Source organism: Trichechus manatus, unplaced genomic scaffold, assembly GCF_000243295.1.
Source record: "Trichechus manatus latirostris isolate Lorelei unplaced genomic scaffold, TriManLat1.0 scaffold00013, whole genome shotgun sequence".
Classification (NCBI taxonomy): Eukaryota; Metazoa; Chordata; class Mammalia; order Sirenia; family Trichechidae; genus Trichechus; species Trichechus manatus.
The window spans coordinates 21,053,125-21,073,693 of record NW_004443949.1 but is presented as its reverse complement, the minus strand read 5'-3'; the positions used below and the strand labels follow the sequence as shown (position 1 = coordinate 21,073,693).

Here is a 20,569-nt window from a genome sequence, read left to right as displayed (position 1 = left end):
ACCTGTCTCTGGACTCTAGGTGAGGCTGTGTGCAGCAGTGAAAAGAGGTCCTGAAGCAGAGTTAGCTGCTGAGCTAGATACTGCCGACCCACATTAGAGCCACTCAGTGCTAAAACCATAGATAGCAGCTCAAAGCAATAAGCGTCAGAGGAGGCATCTTCATCATTTGGCTGCGAATTGGCATTTTCTTTACTTGATATGGCATGTTCCCATTCTTCACGGACTCTGGTGGCTTCCATGCGAATAGCCTGGACGATGTGAGCACACACCTATTTAAAGGCAATATGTAGAAAATGTAAAAATATATTTGTAAGACTGATTTTCTACTTCTATTAAAAAGCAAGGAGCCTCGGTGGCACAGTGGTTAAGAGCTCAGCTGCCAGCTGAAACGTCTGTGGTTCGAATCCACCAGCTGCTCCACAGAAGAAAGATGTGGCAGTCTGCTTCTGTAAAGATTTACAGCCTTGGAAACCCTATGGGGCAGTTCTACCCTGTCCTATAGGGTGGCTATGAGTCAGTATTGACTGGATGGCAATGGGTTATTAAAAGCAAGACAAGACCATAAGCTGATGCTCAATTTAACACTCTTCCTCTCAGTTAATTCTCCATTATACCATTCTCTTAACTCGTCTTAAAAACCATTAAGGTTAAAAATTAGAATATTTAAATCAATCAACTACTGTTTAGAAAATGATCATATACCATTTACCTATGTCCCTGCCAGTGGTTAAGCACATCAAACAAAAATCAACTGCCATATTTTATCACTTCTAAGGCATATTTTTTCCTTTCATTTTAACATTTCCATGCATAATGTGCTTTATAAATCAACTGCATTCATAATTTAACTGGCAGCAATTTCAGTTATATAAAATAACCACATTTACAATGCAGTGGATAGTATCTAAGACTCAATGAAACACTTTAAAGAGATAAAGCACAAATAAACTCATGTCATTTATTTTAACAAACTATTTAATAGCATATAAAGGTAAAATAGGCTCATTTAAAGTCAATATTTTGTTTGACTTTTTTTTTAAATTGTTATCCCCATTTTATTTTTTTTTAATTGTGTTTTAGGTGAAAGTTTACAGCTCAAGTTAGTTTCTCATTCAAAAATTTACATACATATTGTTTTGTGACATTGGTTGCAATCCCCACAATATGACAGCAGTCTCCTCCTTTCTACCCCGTACTCCCTGCATCCACTCGTCCAGTTCCTGTCTCTTCCTGCCTTCTCATCTTGCTTTTGGGCAGGACTTGCCCATTTGGTCTTGTATATTTGATGTAACTAAGGAGCACGTTCTCATTTGTTTTGTAGGCTTGTCTAATCTTTGTCTGAAAAGTGGGCTTCGGGAGTGGCTTCAGTTCTGAGTTATCAGAGTGTTCCGGGGCCACAGTCCCGGGGGTTGTTTGACTTTGAAGGGCTTTTTTATATTATCTACAAACCCCATTATATGACCACTCCCTTATATTTAAAAATACTAACACTAGTTTAGTTAACGCTATAATTGCTCAGCAAACAACAATAAATAACAGTGAGAGAAGAACACAGGAAATGCAAATACAATTTGATATAGTTGGGTTATTTGGCACCAAAATAAAACAATCTACCTGAAAATGAGAAACAACAAGGAGCAGCAAGGTAAGAAAGCTAACATGTATAACAAAATCTCAAAAGTGATGCAGGTATGCTGATACACTCAATCCTCTCTAGAAAAAGAAAACACATTCTGTAGGACATATAAAAGAGGTAGCATAAAAAAGCTCTATATATTTTGGAACATGCCAAAGCAAAAAAACAAACAAACTAAACCTGTTGCCATTGAGTCAATTCCAACTCTTAGCGACCCTAAAGGATAGAGCAGAACTGCCCCATAGAGTTTCCAAGGAGCAGCTGGTGGATTTGAACTGCCGACCTTTTGGTTAGCAGCCATAGTTCTCAATCACTACGCTACCAGGATTTCCTTGGAACACACAGTATACCCTAAAAAAACAAAAAACTAAACATAATAAAATGGCTATTAACTAACCTGTTTTTGTAAGTTAGTCAGTTTACTTCTGCTGAATATAATTCCAACCATGTGTTCTTTCAGGTCCGCATCTGATGTTGCCTTTAAGTAGAAAAAGAAAGAGAAATGAAGCAGGCTCTTTAAATAAAATTTGTGTATCTGACATTTCGAAGTAATCTTGAGAAATAATTATGCAAATATTTTATAAGGCGAACATTTAAGTTGAAGTCTATGACACTAAAACAAAGGATGAAGTTTGAAGAAATTAGCCTTGACCAAAGTGACTATAAAAAGCACAAAATTTCAGAACTTAAGAAATCCAGAGAAGTATACTATCTTTTCATAGATTTAGTTAATCTAGTCAATTTGAGTCACTTTGATTGAATCTATTTCTAAATTGTGAACATTATTAGTTCATATCCTATGTTCAGTTGTTAGAAGAACAATTCAAGAAAATAACATTTGATTAAAAAATAAAATAAAAATAAAAGTCCTAATAAGACTCCATGATGATGGTGGTCTTCAATTAAGCTACTCTTCAACATCAACAGTCACCAAAGAAACATATCATAAAAAGAAAAATAAAGGGTGAATTTTATGGTGCTTATTATGAGCGTGGAACTTTTCTAAGAGTTTGTCAGAGTAGAACTGTGCTCCACAGGGTTTTCAATGGCTGATTTTTCAGAAGCAGATTGCCAGGCCTTTCTTCAAAGGTGCCTCTGGGTAGCCTTGAACTTTCAACCTTTTGGTTAGTAGCCAAGTGTGTTAACCATTTGTACCACCCAGGGACTCCTATTTAACCTTAACTCCTCAATATACACTTTCCTACTGTTAGGCCAGCCTCTTCAATGAGTCCTTATTGATAGCCTCTCCACTAATCTAACTTTTCTCTGGTCCCTTTCAGGTCTCATTCAAGTCCAACATCCCCCAAGAAGCCCTCTCTGACCACTCCAGGACACAGTAATCTGTATTTAGTCTGAAATCCTATGACATACGTAATCTTTTTCACATTCTCAATAACTTCATTGTATACTGCGTATATAGCATCCTTGCTGACTTTACTTTTTTTTGGGGGGCGGGGGGAGCAGGTGGGTGGAAGGTTCATATCCAAGAACAGAATGCCAGCTTTTTGAAGGGTTGGTACTCTCATGGTTGTTTAGCACAGAATTGACATTTGTTAAACTTCAGTGATTTAACAAGTAGTTACATAACTCTTGTAGTCATTCAAGTAATATCTCCAAAAGATTTTGAAAAAAATTCCCAGAGTTTATGAAATCTTATTTTTTATAGACCTCAACTAGAAAAATATAGGGATGATTTATACAGTGTTGTATTAGAAGGCACAGGGCTAGATTAAGTAAGTTCTTGAAATGATCTTTCAAATGGCTACAAAGATGATTATCTGTAACATCTAAAACACATGGACACTGACAGTAGTCAGGTTTGACTTCTCTTTCGGGAAATGGTTGAGGTTTTCCTCTTAGATACAGTACTTCGGTTTAGACCAAATAAGTAAAACAATGGCATTTTAGAAGAAATTTCAAGAACAGTATAAAGAACAGTTATTTCAATAAGATTTACTGAATGTGTGGTGCTTATGCACCACTTGGTCCTCAAGGAGGACGTATGGTCCAATAGAAGAAATAAAATATGTATGTAAAATATACCAAGAGAGAACCCAGGAAGAGACAACATATGGATTATTATAAAATATAGCAGAGGAAAAACTACTTTTGGTTGGGGGAAGCCATAAAGAAGGTTCATGGAGAAAACAGTAATTTTGAGCTGGACTATGAAGGAAAGATAAGATGGTGGAAGGAGAAGATAACTGATGGTGGACTCCACAGCATATGACTAAGTTAATTTTACACATGCTAATATTTGAACACTACAGCCTAAGGCATACAGCAAATTTTGCTGTTACTTAGGAAACTAGCTAGATTATATATTAATAGTGAATTTCTTTTAGCTAGTTCCTTCATATTTCTAATTAAAGTAAAAACTATGAACTGCATATAAACTAATATCACATATCTATTAAAATATATAGCAATATATTAATTATTTCACTGAACAGTAAGGAATTGAAAAAGAGAAATAAATATTTTTAGAATACAAATAAATACATTGTATACTTTTTCCTCTCCTTCAGGTGAAGACAATAGTGCTTTCTCCTCTTGCTCTGGTGTAGGTTCGGCATCTCCAGAGATGAGCTTTCCAAACACCTGATGAGATGAGAGGCATGTGAGGAAGAATTAATGACAGGAAATTACTGCTGTGAAAACCAGAGGGCTCATTAGCTGATTCTGCAGTTTCTATAATTGTTACTATACTGTTCCTGCTATACACCATTTTTCTGAAATATGAATGCAAAATGAAACGCAAGAGTTTAGGGCTAGGAGAAAAAAAATGGGCCACATCTGTAGCTAGCAACGTCTAACAAGTTTTACAAAATACTTTGTTATAATCTCAAAATATGTTATTTCAGTTTATCCTGTGGGAGATACAGCAAGGACACTCACTTGGGATGTAATGAGTCTGAACACTCGTAGGGTCTCTGCTTCACAGTTCCTTTGCTGGGCCACACTGGCTGAAATCTGGCCAGCAATCTTAGTGCTTTCTCCATCCTTCCAGCCCAGGACTTTAACTTGTCGAACCCTCAGTGTATTTTCTGGGCCCTTTAATTCAATTTTGATGATGTGGTTATCCCCTCCTGGAAGTTCACTTGTTACCCAACCAATGTGCCTGGAGTCCAGGTCAACCTGGTAGAGCAGAAAAGGGAGAGGAACCTGATACAGCTGTATCACTTTTATCACTGTCCTCAACTCAGCAGTAATATCAACAAGCTCAAGTAACACATATCTGTACAGATGGAAATTTTTTTTAAGTTATTTCACACTGGTTATCTTATTTAAACCTTGTGAGGATAAGTATTTAGTACTATTACACAGATGACAAAATTGAGGTTAATATAGGTTAGGGGATTCTCAGTAAGTGATGAGTTGATAATTAAAATCCAGGTCAGACTAGCTAGCGCTTCCTAGTACAAGCTTGTAGGTGAAACCATCACAAATAATTTATATAACTGTACTCTACCTACTCCAAGTATAAGTAAAAACACTCACAAGGTCAGCAACAGCTCCTGTTTTGTGCATTCTCACATTAAAGCACCATTTAAAGGTACATACTTTTGAAGTGCAGTTACTTAATATGTTTACTTTTGAAGACAGATAATGTGTAACTTCACACTTGTGATTCCTTATTTCACTGAGTATATAACTTTTTTCAAGGATTAAGTCTCAATACAATATGAAATGTTTTTTGAGGAATTTTCACTTGATAAAATAAAAATTGTTCCCATGGTATTCGATATCTAAGAAATGAACATGAGACTTCTACATTATTTATCTAGACATTCAAATTAATATTGTTTTAATTAATAATGGCAACCTTTCTAAAAAGGACATTAAGCATAAACAAAGACTATCTCATTAAATAAGGTTATTTTCCCAAATTCTTTCACAATTTAAATGAAATTTATTGTTTGTTCAATACAAAATATCAATTCATTCTTTTAATACGATTTGGGGAAAAAAAAAAAAAACCTGGTCAACTTTCTTGAGATAAAGTCAACAGAAAAGAACAGCTTTGATAAAGTTTTACTTACATAAGTGAGTTGCACAGAATCTCACACACATGCCCAGAGAAAAGTTAACTTGTTTCTAGAGTTGATTTGTAGACTGACTTGCACCCTGGGTATTGTGGCAGTGTTATGGGATAGATTTTCAGGTTAGAAGACAACAGCCTATTTTAACCTAAAGTGTAGGCAAATTATGGTGTTGTGTCAATCAGATCTAAGATGAACTATGGCAGCATCCTGAATCTTTGTAGGGGGTGGGAGCTGGGGGTGGTAGGCACAGTACAAAAAACAACAAACCAAGCCCGTTGCCATGAGTCAATTCCGACAGCACATATAGGGCAATAATGGGTAAGAATTCTAGCACAGGGCACAGGCCATTTGTCAGTTTAGTGTTCTGTAAATAGATGATTTCCTATAATACTTCAGCAGAATGCCAGAGCAGGAACTCAAACTGAAGACATACGAAGAAATTTCTCCTTACATAGTAAAACATTTAAAGACAAAATTTCAATTACCTGCTTGATTCTGCACAAATCTTCTACTGCTTTGCCAGTTAAGAAGGTCATTGAGGTAACTTTATTCTAAAACGGACAATTCAAAATAGTTATTACATTATACTCTTTGCTTAAGAACTTACAATGATTTCTTACAACCTACCCATATCAAATTAACTCTTCTGCTTGTCTTTTATGGTCCTTCCTAATTGACCTCATGCTATCTACCCAACCATCCGCAATTTCTACAACTCCCGTCTTTTCTTATCCTCACAATCTCCCTCTTAAATCTCACACTTCAGCCTTTTTCCATGGGCTCTCTCATAGCTTGGTATACTCTCTCTCTTTTTACCCAAGGTTTAAACATTCAAATTCTATGTCTATCATGAAGCTTTCCAATAAGTCCACTTGTCACTCACGTCCCACTCTCTTTCCTATATTCTCATTGCTTTTCGAAGTAAAAGGAAGGACGGTAGCTTAATCAACAAATACTTGTGAATGTGACAATGTGTACAGAACTGTCTTATGGACATGAAGAAGGATATATGAGAACGATGGGTTCTCTCTCAAGATAATTGCCAAACTAGGGAAGGCATGATTAACTACAAAACATAAATATCAAATCGTATTAAGTTAAAATAGCTTTAAGTACTGAAAAGTCATATTGGTACTATAGCCAGAGATCTTAAGGTTGAGTAAGCTTTAGGCAAAGTGCATCAAGAAAGAGACTAACATATTAATTGCTTGGAGAGCTGCATATTTTAGGGCTATAGACTGATGCACTTCAAATCAACACATGCTATGTTGCTCACTGTGGAGGGCAGGTTGGGAAACAGAGGTACAGGAGGCTCAAGGACGCATATAATTTAGAGGAGGTTTCTTAGAAGGAAAGCAGATGTCAGCTTACATACTAGGGATTTATCAAAATGAATATTGTTAAGGTTATCTCCTCCTAGAAAAGTTAAAAATGTCAAGTTGATTGAAATCACTGTTCTGAGGGAGACTCTGTCCTGGTTTAAAATGTACCAAGAAACAAAGATAACTTTGTACTGGGCAGTGAGTTCCAGTCAGAAAAAAAAGTTTTGATTTATTACACTTCTTAGTAAGATAATGTAGTTATACCAGCTGAAACTACTCTTGGGTCTGAAGAGGAAATAAACAGATTATATTAGCTAAGCCCCTTCTATGATTCAACGTCAGGGAAAAACTGAACCTGTACTGAAGGACAGGAGTTGGGGTGGCTGTGGACGTAAGGAGTGCTCTGATTGCAGGCTGGATTGCTGTGGCTGGCACTGCATCCAGGTTATATAAGACCCAACCCCATCACTCTGGCTTCTCCCAGCGAAGAAAATATGCACATGGGACAAGAGAAGTTCAGCAATGGTCCAAGGGATAAGAGCAGCTTAGCAATACATCTGCTACCAAATCACATTCTTTCTGAAGGAAAGAATTCCAAGAAGTATCCTTCCCTAGGAGTGCGGGTAGAAGAATGGAAGTTTTGACTAAACTTGAAATAAGTGCACGATTACTAAACCTGTAAAGAACTCATAAGCCACAAATAAAGTTTCCTTTCTTACTCCGAGATCTCGGGAATTGTCCACATGAACAGACACATAGCGGGCATTGATTCCTTTTACACAGTTGATGGTGATGTTCTTAGTTTTGTTTTTATCCTCATCTCCTGATTCCCAAAAGGTTTCTGTGGAACCATCGGTCAAACTGCCAATCATGGCAGGTCGGCTTGATGTTTTTATGTCAACAATGCTGGTTAGGTCCTTTAAGCACATTACTATGCACAATTCCTGCCAGAAACAAATATAATTATAATACTCAAAAGGAAATCTTCCATGACAATAAAATAGGTAGATATGAGAAAATAAATAAAAATATGTAAAAGAGAAACAAATTGTTCTCCTTCAATATACAACTGAATACTATCTAATAGGATAACCAACCAGAAAATAACTGATAAAAAACTGACCTGACTCATAGCTTCAAAGCCAGACTGTATACTGATGCTAAAACTCTCTTCACTATCGCCATCATCTGATTTTGACAAAATATTGTTAATGTGATGAAAGACGTTGCTCTGATGGAGGAACTGGTGATCAGATTGCTTGAATTTCAGACTCCAGCATCTAAAAAGGCGTAAGCAATACATGAAATACTTCTTGAGGAATTCCTGGAAAAGCACCCTGTAGCAAATATTTCAAGAAATCTTAATGCTCTAGGTAAAAAAACAAAACTAAAAAAAAAAAAAAAAATATTGCTGCTTATTTATTTTTAGAAATAAAGATAATTTCTTTAGAGCAAGGTAAGTTCTAAGGAACATTCAGCCCATTGTAAATATACAAAAATTAGGTACATAAAGATCAAGGATATACAAGCAAAAAAGGTAATGAATCTGCTTTGTAGATAAGTGTTACACCAACTATAACAGCCTTTGAAATTTATTAGTCTTAAAATTACATGCTAATTCACCAGGGTCTAAGACATCTTATACTTTAAAAACCTTGTGATGAAGAAAAACAATCTTCCTTCTGCTGGTTTTACTATGTAGGGACCAAAACCAAAAACCAAACCCATTGCTGTGGAGTCAATTCTCACTCATAGCGACCCTATAGGACAGAGCAGAAATGCTGCATAGAGTTTCCACGGAGCAGCGGGTGGATCTGAACTGCTGACCTTCTGGTTAGCAGCTATAGCTCTTAACCACTACGCCACCAGGGTTTCCTATGCAGGGACACAGGAAGGCAAATCCAACAACCTATTTCTTATAAAATCAATGGAGGATTTTTCTTATATGTGTAGTCCAATAGGTGGATCTAATAACAAGATTCACAATGTAAAAGTAATGCTAAAATCTCTGCAGATTCCAACTTAAAATTAGGTGATGCCTCACAAGGTAGTTGCATGCAGCAGGGCTCCAATTTTCTTAAGATTTTTTTAAACTCAAAACCGTATCTTCATTTTTGTTTATAAGAATTCATTGTTCCTTTCCTTTTTTTTGAGACACTGAAGATTCTACTCCCAGGCAGCACTGAGGTAAGGTGACTTGAGGTAGGAGAGGGGAAAGTGTGGGAGATTGTTACAGACTGTGATAATATAGATAACTAAAATATATTATGCATATTTTACAGAGGGGCAAACAAGCGTGAGGTAAGAGGAAGGACAATTCTAAATTATGACAGTAAACAGGGAGGCACCGTTTATATAATTTAAGGATTCTTTGTATTTTATTTCTTAAAAAGAAAGGTCTTTCAAACACTTTGTACTTTCCATAATCCATAAAATCTCTTCTCCGAATTACCGTAGGGCCATTTGCTGTAATGAGCTGCCACCGGGGAGAGACATCATAAGATCAGAGATCGTCTGAAGCAAGCGGTGAAACGTGTGTGGTAAAGGATGCGCAGCTTCCCCGGCAATCACTATATCTGAGAGTGGATGTTCACATACTCGTGTATCTTTCTCCTAAAACAGAAATTGAAAGCAATTTTATTAGCTTGTTTTCTGGAAGGAACTTTACCCACAAAAGAATATTATGTATAATTTTTAAGATACTTGTGTAACAGAAATGTAAGCAACCAAATCAAACCATATCCAAAAACATACATTAAGTAAGATTAACTAATTTTGTTTGTATTATTTTTAGGGAAAGAGTCATAAGGTTACTCACAATCACCAATAAATAAATACCATATATATGTATCAATTCTAGTGTAATCACAAATTATTAGTAGGATAAATGCATACTGTATATTTGTATAAGTATACATGTTTACATATGCATACACGTATGCATATATAGGTATATATACATGTATGTCTATTTGTATATGCATTTATTTATAGATGCATATTTGTGTATGTGTGTGTTTATATAAGGAAAATATAATACGTACTTAGAAGTTGGCAGTCACCACTAGCCCACACAGTATTTTAATGCAAATTAGGGAAAAACTCTTTCCTTTATGCAGATGGACCACAGCTTGTAGAGAGAAGCAGGGGTTAGTTTACATTCCCCATTCAAACCCTCAGCCAGATGGCCCTGTTAATGATATTATCCATGGAATAACATTAGAGCAGAAAACTAATATAGTACTTCAAATCCCAAAAGAAGGGGGATTTCTTAATATCAAGAAACTGATGAAAGTAATTAGTTAAAATTGGAACCCTAGCAAGAACTAAGTAGATATGTTTTAAAGCAGAAGTCACAAAAAACACACACCTAAGCAAGTAGCATCATGGAGTCATGTGGGAGCAGGGGGGTGCATGTGCACACAGTGGGGGAAGGGGGGGACAGTGGCCAGTGCTAAACACATGCTCAGTCAAATGGGGCAGCAGCTTTTCAGCTCAAGCCCATTATTCCTATGTGGGAATTCCAGCCCACTGTTGGCCAGACCACTGTATCTGAGAGTGGATGTTCACATACCAAACCAACCCAAACCTGTTGCCATCAAGTCTATTCTGACTCATAGCGACCCTAGAGGGCAGAGTAAAACTGCCTCATAGGGTTTCCAAGGAGCACCTGGTGGATTTGAACTGCCGACCTTTTGGTTAGCAGCCTGAACTCTTAACCACTTCACCACCAGGGCTCAAATTACAAGTACATTTATCAGTTAGTTAGTTAGTGTGCTCCTGGTGGCATAGCAGTTAAGTGCTGTGAGCTGGAATCGACTCAGTGGCAACAGGTTTGTTTTGTTTTTGTGGACTGTGTGCTAGAAGTAAAATGTCCCCATTTCAAAATGCTGTTTTTGTTATCTTTTTTTAACAATGTAGGTCAAAAATATGTGAGTGTTATAGACCACCAGGTATTTGCATGTTTTATGGGTTTTGGACTTCTTTTTTGGAGTTTTTTGGGGAAAATTATTTAGGAAAAACAAAAAAATACCAAGCAGTGAAAAAAGAGTCTGGTTAGATTCTGGCATAAAATTTATGCTTTTCCCTTAAACAAAAACAATCAGACGATTTACATCTCTAGAACTCACAAATACACTTTAGTTTTTGCTCATGGTGTTTTCTTGGTTTAGGAAATCCTTTACCCTTCATGGTTGAAATCTATCCTGTGGTATGTATTCAAAGCAACTTGCCCACTGCACTTAATCAAAGGTAATCTCTCTTGCTTTGTGATTCAAATGTTCTCCATAGCGCTACTAAAGCATATTATTTTTATACACCTACTCCTCACTTATTGCCTATCTTGTTTTTCAACATTTCAAATTTAAGACAACAGTAAGAAATGTACTGTCTAAATGTTTTGCACATTAATGACATATGTCTGGCAGTCACGAACGCTGAGGTGCAAGGCAAAAGTAACGCTGGTTCTGATGGTTATGTGTCAGACTTGGCTGGGCCATGATTCTCAGTGGTTTGCCAGTTATATAATGCTGTAATCTGGCACTCATGTAATGATGCAGTCATCCTCCATTCTGTGATCTGATGTGGTCATTCTCCATTTTCACATAATGTTGATTTTCACCTAACGACCTGGTCTTTGGAACCTAACCATGTCAATAAGTGAGGAGTGGGTATGTAAGGAAAAATATGATATCCTATTAGATCATTAAAGGCACCTAGAAGGCAGTGATTGTTACTTATTTTAGTTATTTCCGATAATTTTGTACATTGTTGTTGTTGTTAGGTGCCATCAAGTCAGTTCTGACTCATAGCAACCCTATGGGACAGAGGAGAACTGCCCCAGAGGGTTTCTAAGGAGCAGCTGGCAGATTTGAACTGCTGACCTTACACAGTGGTTATCTAATAAGGTTTGCTGAATTCTAATACATCTGCTTAATAACATAAACAGCTACTCTTACTGATTGCCTATTATGATCCAAATTTCACATATGCTTTCTCATTTAACAAGTTTATTCTTTTGAGTAGGTAATATTTGTCATAATAAAAAATACTTAAAAAAGTAAGTCTCTGTCCACATACCTCAGTTACCTAGGTGTCCTCCCCATTGGTAATCTCTATTACCAGTTTGTTGTGTATCATTGGAGCCCTGGTGGCACAGTGGTTAAGCTCTCGGCTGCTAACCAAAAGGTCGGCGGTTTGAACCCACCAGCTGCTCCATGGGAGAAAGATATAGCAGTCTGCTTCTGTTAACAATTACAGCCTTAGAAACCCTATGGGGCAGTTCTACTCTGTACCATAGGGACATTAGGAGTCGGAATCAACTCAAAGGCAATGAGTTTTTGTGTAGCATTATGTCGATGGTCTATAAATATCGTGCATTTACACAAATGGAAGCATTCTAAACATAATGACCTGCGCTTTCCTTTTTCACAATTAACAATTTATCTTGAAGATCATCCCTTATTAGAGATGTAGGTAACATATATTATCGTGCTGCACAGTAATCCAGCGAATGGAAATAACAATTTATTTCATCAGTCCATTGCAGAATAGTCATTCACATTGTTTTCAATCTTTTGCTTACATAAAAAACTGTGTAATGAATCAACTTGTATATTTGTGATTTTATACACATGCATACATGATAGGATAAATGCATGGAAATGGGATTACTGAATCATTTTTTATGTGAATTTTGATAGATCTTGCTACATTGTTCTCTGAGAGGTTGCTTCTCCATAGCAAAGTAGAAATGTGCTTGCTTCTCCATTCTGTTACCAGCACAGTCTCATCAAACTTTTTATACTGGGTCAATGAGTTAAGTGAAATACAGTTATTTTCGCTTTCTTTTTTACACATCCATTGATTACACATCATAGAGTTTTGGTTTATGTTATCTTCTCCTAAAGAAGATTCAGGTTTTTTCTTCCAGGAAGACAGCAGGTCACCTAGATTCTGTCAAGGCGTGGCATTTTGGTTTGTTAGACTGGGAGCTATTTTGCTTTTGCCCTTGATTTTAAGTGTTGCCCGTACTCCTAAGGCGTGGTCCTACTCCTCAGGCATAGTCTTTCTGGGGTCTCAACTGTGTGCCGGGGGTGTTCATCACACTCCCTGCACTCTGGCAGGGCTAGAACTTCAATGTTTCTCCAGCTCTGAAACTAAGAATCTGTTTAGTTCTTTGCTTCCAATTAGCTGTTCTCTGCTAGGTCTCCCAGACTATCACCATGTGAATGGTTAAATAATCAGCTGCTAACCAAAACGCTGGCCGTTTGAACCCACCCAGTTGCTTCACAGGGAGAAAGACCTGGTGATGTGCTCTAGTGAGGATTATAGCCTAGAAAACACTATGGGGCAGTTCTACTCTGTCATGTGGGGTCCCTATGAGTCAAAATCGACTGGAGGGCCCTAACAACAACATGTATAGTTTAGGTGCAGCCAGGACCCAAATGGTATTTTTATGTAAAATGTTTGGATTCTTTTCTCTGTAGCTGTCTCCTTCTAGTATCCTGCTTTCCAAATCACAGCTACTTTACCAGCCCCAAACCTGGATCTCTATTTCCTCTGCCCAACAAGACTAAAGGTCTCTGCTTGGGCTCTTTATCCCAGATTATGGAACTTACCCTCTAAATCCCTTTGCTTCTCTCAAGGATTACAGCCCTACACTGGTTGTTGCCCAGAGCCTACGAGCAGTTGTTGCACATATTCTGTCCAACTTTTAGTTGTTTTCTGTGGCAGCTAAGTCTGATACCACCTGTTTCATCATGGCCACGATGAGAACTTCACCAGTCACAAGTTTTTTTGTTTCTTTTTTAAATTGTGATAAAATATATATGTTAATAATGTTGCCATTTATCTGTCATGTGATTGCTTCATGACAATGGAGTTTAATGAGAAATCAGATTTGACTGACAGCATCTTTATTATACAGAAATCTTTTAGTAAATAGAGTTAATACTTTGACCACACCATTAAAATTTTATTCTTGATTTTGGATTATATAATCTGTGAATGATACCACAAATTACTGTACTATCTGAAGGTGGTTCTACACTTCTATAATGATATGGACAATTTAAACACACAAAAATCTCACTTGTTCTGTATTTTCTTTGTTTGTTTTATTTTCCTCATCCTCTTCTTCCTCAGGTTCCACTGGAGCAGGAGTCAGTGATGCCACAAAATGCCACAGAATATCATGGAGAGAAGTTGTTTGGATAACATTACACAGAAGCCAGTTGAAAGCCTGAATAAATGATGGTTAAAAGAGATCAAAATGAAAAGAAAATATATCATATAAATAAAAAACATAGGGCCTCTCTTACTCAGACACAAAGTCAATCCATGTATTAGGAGTTTCAGGAAAGATACTGGGGAAATTTGACCTTAACTTCAATGAAAGCATGCTGAACTTGAAATAGTCAATAATTTTGGTATTAATTAAAATAATAATAATAGGGAAAACAATATTTCTGAAATGTGATAACAAAATACTTTTTTCAAACCCACTTTTTATTTAGAAATTTCTTAGTATTAATTTACTCAAGTATATTTTCTGCCAATTTGTACTTAGTGTCAACAAAGAATACTTTTTAAGCTCTATACAAGCTACCACTGATTTAAATATGTTTGTATTGTTCATGTCCAAATGAAATGACAAGTTATTTATCTCATACATAAATAAGAAGAAAGATTTACTATCTGTAGACCTGTGGTATGCAGGAATTCTGCCATTTCCAGAGGCTGGAAGCTCAGGCCAAACTTATTATTGGTAAGTTTATAACTCAAAAGCCCTACTTCTCATCCCCTTTGCATGATTATTCTACTAAACTAAAAGTACATTCTAAATGCAGAAAGCTCAGAATTCAAATAATAAAGCAACACAAAAATAAATTTCTTTAGAATGCTTAAATATGGAATTCTAAATTCATTTATATCCATAAACTTAGAGTTTAATTTTGAAATTTTTATGCCAACACTTGATATTTGCCACTGATTAATGCCTCTTAATGTGCCACAACTTTTGTTTGGTAGAAAAGAGGCAACATTAAATAGAATCATTACATAATTGGATTAATCAATGAATCAACAATTCTATTAATGTATACATACCTCCATAGCAAAAACTCGACAAGCAGATTTCCTTAAGGCCTGTTTCATTGCTATTTCAAGACCTTCTAGATCATGATGCTGTATAACAAAAGCTAAAACTGGCCATTGGAAATTTCGTTCTCCTTTGGAAAGAGAGCTGTGGGCTGAGATTAGTCGGGAAAGCTCAGGAGATGGATGTCTCAAAAGAGAAGAACCAACTTCTATTTAAAAGAAAGAAAATTATTAATTTCCATAAACAGTGTATAAGACTAATACATTTAAGATATAGAAATGAAATCTTCATTTTGCAACTTTATTATAAAAGTAATAGTATCTAGCTTATTTATTTTAAAGCCTTTTTTTTTTTTGCACTTGACATAAATCACAATTATTTCAAATTTTACTGAGGAAGAAAGTGAGGCTAAGAAAGATTAAATACTTTACTTTCCAGAAGTCACACAGCTGTTAAGTTGTAGAGGTGGGTTTTGAATCCAGGACTGAATCCAAAGTTCCTATTTTCTAAAACACTCCAAAAGCTAAGTGACTTATTTTCTCCTTAAATGGAATCTACAACTGATTGCCATCATTTTCTGGACCGCTTTACAACAAAGGCATCTCTATTATAATAGGAGCTCAAAAATATTTGTTGAATGATCCCATAAACTGTTGAGGGATGCTTAATAATATCTTTCTTGAAGGTCTGCAAAAGTACATAACCATCTTCCGATAATTTTTAGGCCAAATCTTCATTTTAGTAAGTGGTCTATGTGATAAATCATCATCATACTATTCTCTTGGGTTTCTTTATTTTTGAGGTAGAATTCCCCAGCTCCAACTTAGAGTTACTGAAGTCAATTAGTTCAGATTACCTAACTTTTTTACTGTTTAAGAGCTACTCATCTCCCCAAAGTTCTATCTATTTAGAGTGATGTCAGCAGCCAGAGTTACAGGCTTCTACAGGGGATGGGAAGATAACTGAGAACGTATAAGCCACTTGAACTGCTGGTTCATTGACACTTAGTGGAAGGAACAATGTTAGCTATCTACCAGGTGAGATTTTAAAGGTCAATAGATATCCTTGCAGAATCACTAGAGGATCTCTGGATATCTCTTCCAACCATGATGAAAATTTAGAAAGACACATTTATGGGTGTATCATATAGAAATAATGCCTCTCACAATTTAAGGATTAATCCATTTATTCTTCAAAAATTAGACTTTAAACACATCTGTAAATGTAACCATTTTCTAACTTTCTTTTTAGTAGATGAATCACTCAGTCTTCCATTTTATTTTTACACTTACCAGTGTCTCCACTGTTAACTCTTCTTCTAGGAATGGCCTTAACTCGTGCAGGTAAAATGGAGTGTTGTTTATCATATTCAGAAGCAACAACGGAGTATGATCTTTGGAAGACAGTTCTCTTTGCCAGATCAGTATCAGTTATAGGACTAGTTTCCAAGCTACCGACAGAACAAGAATGATAGATAAAAACTTGGGAGAAAAAAACTGAAAGAAGTGCACTGCATTTATTTTATAATAGTATAGTCAAATATGTAAATCTATATCTCATGTGGAAAAACAGAAACGCAAAACCGACTTGGCAATTTCTCCTTAAATATGAACTTGATCTTTTCAAATGCAGTAAAATTTTCATTGATTTCAGAACTATATTAACATTTTTGGTTTTCTTAAATATATTTTACTTTTTAAATGGAAAAGAAATAAATGCATCAAGTGTTCTAAGTTCCTTTTAGAATAAAAAGCACATAGTGGTAGAATGTATGTGTCAAGGTGTTAAGCAAAAACAGGAACCTATTCATAAATGTACTGAAGAGAAAGAAAATGGATAGGTATATACCAAAAAAAAAAAAAAACCAGAAAATAAAAAATAGTTGCTGTCAAGTCGTTTTCGACTCATGGTGACCCCATGTGTATCAGGGTTTCAATGGCTGATTTTTCGGAAGTAGATAGCCAAGACTTTTCCAAGGCACCTCTGGGTAGACTCGAACTGCCAACCTTTTGTTCAGCAGTTGAACACATTAACCACTTACACCACCCAGGGACTCCACCTAGAGGCTTTATTGTTGTTAGGTGCTGTTGAGTTGATTTTTGACTCATAGCGACCCCAAGTGACAGAGTACAACTGCCCCACAGGGCTTTCTAGGCAGTAATGTTTATGAGAGGAGCCCTGGTGGTGCAATGGTTAAGCACTTGGCTGCTAACCAAAAGGTCAGCAGTTCGAACCCACCAGCTACTTCTCGGGAGAAAAGACCTGGTGATCTGCTCTCATAATGATTTCAGCCTAGGAAACCGTATGGGGCAATTCTACTCTGTCCTATAGGGTAGCTATGAGTCGGAATTGACTTGATGGCACCCAACAACAACAATAATTTTTATAGGAGCAGATCACCAGGTCTTTTTCCTGCGGAGCCACTGGGTGGGTTCAAACCTGACAACCTTTTGGTTAGCAGCCGAGTGCTTAACAAGGCTAGTTAAGGAGAAATCCTCTTAAAGTGACCTCTGGGAGGCAAGGTTCTACCTAGTTCAAGAACACAAGTAGGTTAGAGTTCCAGAGAATGCAGCTCTTGGTATTTAGGAGCAAAGAGGCTAAATCTGTATTTTCAAATATTCAGTCCTATTTTATATAGCTTCTTCCTCATAGAGCTAACTGTTGTGTGTGATTTGTATGAGAATCCTCTTCCTTGGGAAGAAACAGTACACTTGATCACCATCTTTAGAAGGATAAACCGTGACCAAGTGACTAGGCATAACCAAAGAGAAAAGGATGAAGTAATATGTTGCTTACCCCTCTTATTTGCCTCTGAGTAAAAGGAGTCTTTACAGTTGTACCGGGTGAGTTTGGAGCCAATTAAGTTCTCAATACTAAATCAGGTGGATGTTAATGGAAGGGTTTCTTAACCTATACTCCCTAGACTCATGTGGATGGGCTTTTCAGAAGTAGATTGCCAAGCCTCTCCTCCTAGTCTGTCTTAGTCTGGAAACTCTGTTGAAACCTGTTCAGCATCATAACAATACACTAGCTTCCACTGATAGATGGGTGGTGGCTGCAGCTGAAGTGCAGTGGCTGGGAATCAAACCCGAGTCTTCTGCATGGAAAGTGAGAATTCTACCACTGAACTACCATTGCCCACGTTTACTACTATATAATATTAACACAGAGGCTTATCCTAATAGGCACATTCTATCTTCCTTTAGCAAATGTTCTCTCCAATGATGTCATTTACACAAATATTTAGGCCTGAAATCTTGATACCATCTTAAACTTATCCTTCTCATTATCCAGTTAGTCAAAAAGTCAAATTGATTTTTTTCCCTACAAAGTATCTCCTTTATCTACATCTTTCTTTACAACCATTGCCAACATAATCTATAATTTCACACACCTAGCTGAAATCTTTGACTGAGTTTATCAGCTTCTCAATAGACACTGGCAGACTATTTGTATTTTTATTATGCCATTCTTCTAAAAAGTCTTAGTGGTTCCCTATTTTCTTCTACATTATATTTACAAGGTTGCGTTCAGTTTTTAAGGAGCTCTTTATTCTGATACCACCATGCCTAAGTGGGAGGCACTGTAAGCAATAATTCTTGTAGTCCAAGATTTATTTTCAGTCTCACTTCTCCTGTAAAACCTTTTCAAAGCACTGCCTAAAAGTGATTTTGCCATACTCTGATTTACCACAGCACTAAATGATATAATATCTTACAGTGAAACTTTTATTACTTCATCAGTTAATCTTTTCTCTCCAACTGGACTCTCTACCATCAAGGACCTTACATTATTCATCTATGTATGCTTTTTCTTACTGCTCCAACAGTTAGCACAACTGACTCAATGTCCTCCCTGAGACAGAAGGATGTAAAAGAGAACTTCTAGAGCATTCTTTTCTAGTTCAAAAAGTTTTTCTTTCACCAAACACTGGCCATTCAACAAAGAGGAGAGAACTAAAATACCTTGGAGGCATAGACTTCATATTACTCTCTGGCTCTTCAAATACATTAGGACTTGCATCAGGCGTTACTGATATGTATGGGGCAGGAACGGATGTTGAACGGAGATACCTCATTTCATCCTGGAAGAGGTTGTCATCTTGATAGCCCACTAAATTTTCATGATGATGCCTGCATTAAATCAAACCCAGTAATTTAAAGTATGATGGCAATACAGATCTTCTCCATTTTTAATCTCTTTTGTAAAAATAAAACCAGCATATGTAAATCTATAATTAAAGGTAAAGTATTACATAATCATAGATGTAGGTAGGTAGAAATAGAAGGCTGATAATTTTACACATAGATGTTCCAGATAACACAAATATTTCAAATTCAAAACTAAACTCATCTTCTTCTTCTGAGAATCGTTCCATCTTCCAGTTATTTTGCTGAGTCATCTCACCAGTTAACAGAGTGCTAAAACTAAGATCCCTCAGCGTTGGAGTAGGCTTAGCTCTCAACCATCACTAGTCACTCAGGCCTGTGAATACTAGGTTTCCTCTCAGAACCACTCTCTCCTCTCATTCCCTATCGTCACTGCCTTGATTAAGCTGCATATGATGTCTTGTCTGGACTACTGAAATACAGGCAGTCACCTATTTTTGTAGGAACATATATGAGTCAAGGGTGAAAAAGATTAGACTTATGAAATGTTCCATGGGTGAGGGGAAATGCCCGTTCATAGAGAGGTAAAAAATACAAAATCACTAACCATGCTCTGTCTGCATTTTTCAATATGTTTCATAATTTGGTTCTTTCCTTTTCAAACTGGCCTTTGCCAACCTAAGTCCACTGAGTGGTCTGATTAAAGCTAAAGATGTGTTGCATCTGGCACACCTGATGTTCTCCACCTCAGTCTCAAATGTATACAGTTTCACATTTTCATTTTTGGTTCCCATTCATTTTACCGAAATAGTAAGTATAAAATTTAAAAAACTATACAACTCTGCTATACAAAGAGGGTAGCAGTATTGGCTGGCAAGCCATGTGTTACGATTTGAATTGTGCCCCCCAAAAGATACGTGTTATAAATCCTAACCTCTATACCTGTGGTTATAATCCCATTTGGGAATGGGTTTCTTTGTTATGTTAATGAAGCAGTATTTAGTGTAGAGTGTGTTTTAAGTCAATCTCTTTCCAGATATAAAAGCGATTAAACAAGTAAGGGAGCAAGCAGAAACGGGAAGAGAGATGCCAAGTCATATGAAGACTGCCCAGGAGCAGAAGCTCAGAAGAGACAAAGACCTTCCTCCAGAGCCCACAGAGAGAGCCAGTGCCTGCAATTTGGACTTCCAGCCTCCTGTGAGGAAATTTGTTAAAGCCAACCACTTAATGGTATTTCGGAGCTCTGGTAGCACAGCGGTTAAGCACTCAGCTGCTAAACAAAAGGTCAGCAGTTTGAATCCACCAGCTGCTCCTTGGAAACCCTATGAGGCAGTTCTACGCTGTCCTGTACTGTC

At 36.7% G+C, this 20,569-nt stretch overlaps 1 protein-coding gene across 10 annotated transcripts in view; it reads right to left on the bottom strand.

Moving 5' to 3' along the window:
- Nucleotides 1-20,569, bottom strand: part of MYCBP2 (MYC binding protein 2) — a 308,219-nt gene that overhangs the window by 22,778 nt on the left and 264,872 nt on the right. For 8 of the 10 annotated variants that reach the window (XM_023726707.1, XM_023726712.1, XM_023726710.1 and 5 more), the window contains 12 exons: nt 19,071-19,238; nt 16,398-16,555; nt 15,114-15,313; nt 14,098-14,247; nt 9,457-9,617; nt 8,128-8,284; nt 7,724-7,948; nt 6,168-6,233; nt 4,535-4,774; nt 4,139-4,237; nt 2,034-2,114; nt 3-269 (listed from right to left, as the gene is read on the bottom strand). In XM_023726707.1, the coding sequence (XP_023582475.1) occupies nt 3-269; nt 2,034-2,114; nt 4,139-4,237; nt 4,535-4,774; nt 6,168-6,233; nt 7,724-7,948; nt 8,128-8,284; nt 9,457-9,617; nt 14,098-14,247; nt 15,114-15,313; nt 16,398-16,555; nt 19,071-19,238 (1,972 nt within the window). The remainder of the gene's footprint in view (nt 1-2; nt 270-2,033; nt 2,115-4,138; nt 4,238-4,534; nt 4,775-6,167; nt 6,234-7,723; nt 7,949-8,127; nt 8,285-9,456; nt 9,618-14,097; nt 14,248-15,113; nt 15,314-16,397; nt 16,556-19,070; nt 19,239-20,569) is intronic. The other 2 variants (XM_023726708.1, XM_023726713.1) reach the window with 1 other exon arrangement.